At 36.4% G+C, this 6,824-nt stretch overlaps 1 protein-coding gene across 1 annotated transcript in view; it reads left to right on the plus strand.

Moving 5' to 3' along the window:
• Positions 1–6,824, plus strand: part of LOC106875366 (uncharacterized) — a 113,697-nt gene that overhangs the window by 99,269 nt on the left and 7,604 nt on the right. The window contains exons 7-12 of the mRNA XM_014923459.2: positions 246–470; positions 1,316–1,387; positions 2,275–2,446; positions 3,359–3,565; positions 4,197–4,319; positions 5,241–5,358. Coding sequence (XP_014778945.1) covers positions 246–470; positions 1,316–1,387; positions 2,275–2,446; positions 3,359–3,565; positions 4,197–4,319; positions 5,241–5,358 — 917 coding nt within the window. The remainder of the gene's footprint in view (positions 1–245; positions 471–1,315; positions 1,388–2,274; positions 2,447–3,358; positions 3,566–4,196; positions 4,320–5,240; positions 5,359–6,824) is intronic.

Genomic DNA, 6,824 nt, shown 5'->3' on the forward strand with positions numbered 1-6,824 from the left:
TCAACTAGGAGATGGCAGGCTAGTGTTGAGAGAAATGGCTTTATGCCAGATGATGAAAGATTAAAGTGTGGTAGAGTGACAGGAACCAAGTGTCCTGCTGTAGGGGAGATGCATGGTTACCCCATTTGATAAAACCTTACGTAATTCTGACCATTTCATTATAATAAATTTATATTTTGCTTTTAATTATTGCTTCGGGGATGATGTCAAACTTTGCTTCATTTTTTCTGTGCATTGTGTTGCAGATGGTTGGGGAACATGGTAAAGAATACCTCATTGAAAATGCTCCCAAGATGCATAAAGAACAACATGATGTCACAAGGAATGAAGCAGAACTGAAATTTATTCGAGAGTCTATCAAATATCCTGCTGCTCATAACTTACATTTTTACCGTTTAAAGAAGAAGAAAACAGACAAAATTTGGAATGCATGGCTGGGTATCTGTCCCAAGGGAGTAGAAATTTATGAGGTAAGTTCATTGTTCTTTTCCTAACATTTTGTGTCTGTGTGTGTTGTTGGTTTTGGGCAAGTATTTTGTATTTCATGTCATGAGTTCAATCATGTTGTCTGATCATGTCTATTGTGTACCCGATGATTTGTATTCTTGTATTCTCTGCTGTCCAGTCTATCCAACCATTCAAAAAATTAGATGTCACTGTTCTTGTTCAGTTAATCATGCATGATAAAGAAGTTTACTTTGTAGCCACATAGTTTGGAGGTTGATTCCATGTAGAACATTCATGGCAAAGTGTCATTTTCTGTGGCTTTAGACTGTGTTGTGTGTGCCTACATGTGTCTCTCTATGTCTTCACATGGACACTATTTTGACATCAGTATTATTTATATTCCCCGTGCAGGTGGCACGTAAAATACACCATTTTGAGCATGGCCGTTGCCAGTACCGCCTGACTGGCCTTCATGTTGATGGCACGTAAAAGCATCCACTACACTCTCAGAGTGGTTGGCATTAGGAAGGGCATCCAGCCGTAGAAACTCTGCCAAATCAGATTGGAGCCTGGTGTAGCCATCTGGTTCACCAGTCCTCAGTCAAATCGTCCAACCCATGCTAGCATGGAAAGAGGATGTTAAACGATGATGATGATGATGATAGGTCAAATATTTCTTCTGATTAAGTAATGAGATTGGTGGTGTGCACACTTCACACATACCCCTACTTATGTATGTCTGTGTGTTCGTATGTAACTGTATTAATCTCTGTATGGTGGTGATGGTGGTGGTGGTAGTAGTTGTGATTGATACTTAAAAGGAATGTCTTCTGTGAATTGTGTTTCACTTTTCTGCCTTTTATTTCAGGAAATGACTGAAGATTTCAAGAGTCTTCTCTCAACATTTCTGTGGCCAGACATAGAAAAGTTATATTTCGATGTAAGTATATTGTTTCATCACTTTTATGTACTGCTACACACAACAGTACAAATATTGTGTGGCCCCAGTTTAATAATCTTACCACCATTGTTAGTATGTTGCTATTTGTATTGTTACAAATTTTACAAGACCATACGGCCACAGTCAGAATGACTGACACAAGTAAAAGAATATGGAAGTATCAACACTTAGGAGCCTTCAAGTGCTTCAAATACTTGAACACTGGCATTCTTTCATGAAGATGTGAGGTCACTAATCTTTTATTCTGATAGTCCATTCTTCTAGTATTTCTTATTTCACCATGCTTAACATAATAGTAATAGTATCTTTTGATATTAGTAATAGTAATAATATCTTCTTTTGTACATCATGGAAAGATTGAACTCTGTACTATAAGTTAACAAAACACTAATCAATCATTTGCTCGTCTGAATTAGTTAACTGCAAACCCTCTTCCCCTAGCTGCACTCAGCTTTCCTCTGCCGTTGCCCGTATTCCAGTGCAGTTTCCTAGTAGTCCTTCCTTGTTCTGCAGATAATCAAGCGGAATATTAACTCCATCACTTTCACCAGTTTGGGATGAAGAGCCTGCAAATATTACAAGCATTGACTCTCTTTCTCTGATTATTTTACATCATAAAAAAGCCAAGCAGTTATGCTGTGCTTCCCCACAGTGACTATTCACAACATGGTACTCAATCAGGAAAGGTATCTTATCAGGGACATAGTACAGTACCAATAATGTTATGAAGTGAAGATTGACCGTTAAGCCAGTAGCTTAATGACTTAAATCTTTTTTATTAAACATAAATTATTCCCTTTCTTCATGTTCTAAATTTCGATTTACATTTTTTTAACCTTTTGTTTTTGTTGATATTTTTTACATAGAAAAAGAAGTTTGAAATTCGTTCAGTTGGTAAACCAGAAGGACGTAAGTTTACTTACTATACAGACAGTGATGCCAAATCTAAATACATTCTGTCCATATGTCGTAATACTCATATGTTCCATTTGGAACTGGAGCCAAAATTGATGGAAATTCGACACTTACAGGCAGAAGGTAAGTGTCTCTTCAATCAGGGATTAATTTTGCTTCTGCTCTTATGCCTCTTTTTCTTTCTTTTTTTTGCATGTTTTTCTCTTCATTAATTTTGTATGTCTTAGCTTCTTCCAGGTTTCTAGGAGCTAAGTGATTGAGACTCACTAAGTTTCCCTGGATAGTATGTCAGCCTGATGTAGGCTTTGCACATAGCTGTAGGGTTCAGCACTACAAGTTAGTAAAAACTTAGTACACCGATTGCTTCCAGTAGAGAAGTGTACCTACTAATGGCATGGCATATGAATATAGTGGCTTTACTGTAGATGCAGTGCAAAATGTTTCCTAAATTTCCTTTAGTGGAATATCTGAGATGTTGAAGGCAAACATTGGTGAGTTCACAATATCAGGTGACAAGTTAGTCGGTCAGGCTGGAGGTGACAAATCAGTCAGTCATTGAAGAAGATTGGGAGGATTGTAGGGAAATGACTAAGATATAAGTTGCACTTGAATTGACTAAATAGGGGCTAAAGAGATTGCACTGAAAGATATTCAGTTGGTTAATTCCCAATTTGACGATAGAAGAATCATAACTTTGCTGGAAAAGTCTTATCTCAGGTATCTTTCACCCTGCAAATAGTTGTTTTATGTGTCTAAATTGAAAGATGGCCTTAAATTTTTTTTTTTAAGTGAATTTATTTATAACAAATTGATATTTTGATAAATTGAAACAGCATTTTACATTTCCAGAAAGTAAAAAATAAGAAAAATCGTTTTGCATGTAGTTTCATGGGATGTAAATTAAGCAAATTTAGGCCTTTAATTAAAAATAATAAAATGGATAACATTGCCCCTAATTTTTAGGCTTGAAAAATCTGGTGGGGAAATGTGCATATTGTACATTATGATATATGAATATTTATTATTTATTTTCAGATAAGCGAAGATATCGTGAATCATATATCTATAGTGATGCACGTGATATGGTAGCTAATGGTGGTTTGGTGTGGAACACACCATCAGGAACAGGAAGGGGTACTACTGGGGTTGTGCAACGTTGTTCAGTTGTCAGTGATGCTAGTTCTAATACCACATCAGGCATTGTTAGTGACAAGGTACCAGTAAGTTTTGATGAAAATGAAGGTAAGGAGGACATGTTTAATCATTTTGTTCTGTTCTGCTATTATTATGCGTGTGTGGCTGGATGGATACAACATGGTCAAATGGTCGAGAAGTTCACTATGCAATCACAAGGTCTTTTGTTCAATCCTACTTTGCAGCATGTGGACAAGGGTCTTTTATCATTGCTTCAAGTCAACCCAAGCCTTGTAAGTGAAACTGGGAAGATGGAAATTGTGAGGAAGCTTGTGAGATGCTAATCAAAGGTACAACCTGGTCACACTTTGTGTCCCATTGATTGTACTTGAGGATATGTTAATGGTGTGTTTGTCTGTGGAATACTCACCCACTTACTATTAATTCAATGGGCAAGAAATTCAGTTGAGTAAATAAATAAATCCTCATCACTGAAATCAACAGATTTGTTTACTTGAATTTACAAACTTGTACAGTATAAGCTCTTTGATCTTCAGTGATGTTGTTATTGCAGTTGGAGTTGTGATTACTACTGTTGTTGATTTAGGTGTACTTTCCCAAGAGTGTGACTTGTGTTCTTGGTACCACAGCTTGGTTGAGCAAAGATCTAGTTGCTGTACTATTTATGTTTTGGAGACACTGTGAAACTGTTGTTAAATGTCTGTTTATGTGTTAACAGATCATGGAAGAGAAATCATTATTGATAGTCCACCCAGGTCAAATGTGTTGGGTACACCTAGTCAAGGACAGAACAAATTTTCCCTCCAGCCTAGAGAAGTTCATTCTGTACCCTCCTTATCAGGTTTGTCTCTCTCATTTTTGCCATCTGTATACTGAAAGGTCATCTCCATTATCATCATTTAACATCTGTTTTCCACACTAGCATCAGTTGGATGGTTTGACAGATGCTGGCCACCTGGAGTGCTGCACCAGGCTCCAATTGCCTGTTTTGGCATGGTTTCTGTGGCTTGATGCCCTTCCTAATGCCAACCATTTTACAGAGTATATTGGGTGCTTTGTACATGGCATCATTGGATTTTTGTATAGTGTTAAAGCTGGTCTTTCAACAATTATATTACCATTAACCATTTAAAATGGAAATCAGGCCGATGCTCATTTTCTATCAAATTATATTTGGTAAGCCAAGTAATAAGGTTTGCTTAGTTTTGCTGAGATAAAACTTTGAGGCTAACCTTTATCTGTTCTATTGTTGGTCATGCTGAGCAAAATAAGACAGATGTAACTAAGCATGAATTCTGTTCAGCAAGTATTGGCAAGAAACATGTCTTTTAACTTCAGAAATAGTTAAACTCAGGACCTTTGAGATATCTTAATATTGCAACATATAAGCATCCATATTACTTTAGTTTAAAAAACATGTTGTTGAAATACATCTAGAGATAAAGTTAATTAACTATATTTCATGTTTGTTGTGATTACATTCTTGGCACTCTAAACATTGAACTAAAAATGTTTCTTTTTTGTACACAAGCTTCATCCATTTTTGTTGTGTTCCCTTACTGCTACATATTGCTTTCCCTTCTAGATTGAGAGTAATTGCTTGCTTCACTTAATATGTTAATCCTACCTTGCTTCCAACCACTTTCCATTAGGAATTCTGTTTAAAACGGTTTTAAACAGTATGCCTGTTGTGTTATGTAAAATACAAGTTAGCTTAAATTATACTTTATTAGATTAAGGTGCATGCTGACTTGAGATTTAGAACATAACCTCGTGATCTTCAGTTTTAAAGATATCAAAGTATCTTTGATGACAATTTGGCTGATAGATTTAGCTGCTCAAACAACTGACATTGTAGAAGACTTATCACCAGTAGATTTGTATATTGATTAATACAAGGGTGGAGGATATCTGCAGAAGTGGAATTCGAAAAGATATGGGGGAAATGATGAGATTAAATCTTGTAGTAAGCTGGACCTTACAGTAAAGACAGTGAGAGGCAAAGGAAATTGGTGATTTGCTGTTCAGTAGATGTATCCAGCTTATGTTAGCTTCAGAAAACAAATGTGATCACATTTATGATGATAAGAGTGGTTACAGTGAGTAGTGAGCTACGTCAATGATACACCACTTTGAATGTAAGTCTTTCCAGCATTGTCGTCATTTCATTCTACAAACCAAGTGCAGTTTTAGGAAAATATTTCCTTGCTTGAAAGTAGGTGAGTGTTGGTGACAGGAAGGGCATCAGGCTGCAGAAAATCTGCCTCAACAAGTTCTGCAAGCATGGAAAAGTAGAGGAGGATGATCCAGTGAAACGCTAAGGTCAAGTCTATTGACTCCACCAGTCTTCTCTTTTGTGTATGTATGCGTGTGTCACATATTTATCTTAATTAATCATCAGGTGGATTGCAGAATTAGTAAAGTATTCTAAACAATTTTGTTTTGTTACTCTAAAAGCCCAGTTCAAATCTCAGCAGGTTCAATTTTGCTTTTTGCATTTCATATTGCTGTATATATTTCACCATCATCATCATCATCATGAATGTTAAAACAACAACGATGATGATGATGTTGATATATATACCAGGCATTATTGAGGATTGTTTCAATCGAATATATACTTCCCCTACAAATTTGTGGCCTTATGCAGCTGTAAGAAATAATGATTATTATTATTATGAGCATAACGAAGCTGGTGAACTGGCAGAATCATTAGTATGCTGGGCAAAATGCTTAGCAAGCATTTCACCAATATCCATATTCTAAGTTCAAACTCTACTGAGGTCGACGAAACAAGTACCATTTATTCTCAGGGATCAATGTAATTGACTAGCCCTTTTTACCATTTTCAGGCCTTGTGCCTATCATAAAAAGGATTACTGTGAGTGTAATGAAGTGACAGAAATGCCAGGCTGAATGTCTTGCATTATTTAGTTATATTCTAAGACAGCGAGCTGGCAGAATTGTTAGCACACCGGGTGAAACGATTAGCAGTATTTCACTCATTGCTATGTTCTGAGTTCAAATTCTGCCGAGGTCAACTTTGCCTTTCATCCTTTCAAAGTCTGTAAATTAAGAACCAGTCGAGTACTGGGGATGATGTGATCAACTGTCCCCCTCCCCACAAAATTCAGGTCATGTGCCTATAGTAGAAAGGATTATTTAATCACATTCTTTTGAATTCTTTCATTTCAGAGTTAATAAAATAAATGCTAGTCAATTATTGCAGACAATTCAAGTGACTCTACTCTTCTTACAAAACCTGTGATAGTCTGCTAGCACATCTAAAAAACTATTAGCATTGGACAAAAGCCTTAGGATATTAGATGTGGCTTTTTATGTCCTG

The sequence above is a fragment of the Octopus bimaculoides genome, chromosome 4 (assembly GCF_001194135.2).
Source record: "Octopus bimaculoides isolate UCB-OBI-ISO-001 chromosome 4, ASM119413v2, whole genome shotgun sequence".
In the NCBI taxonomy this organism is placed as follows: domain Eukaryota; kingdom Metazoa; phylum Mollusca; class Cephalopoda; order Octopoda; family Octopodidae; genus Octopus; species Octopus bimaculoides.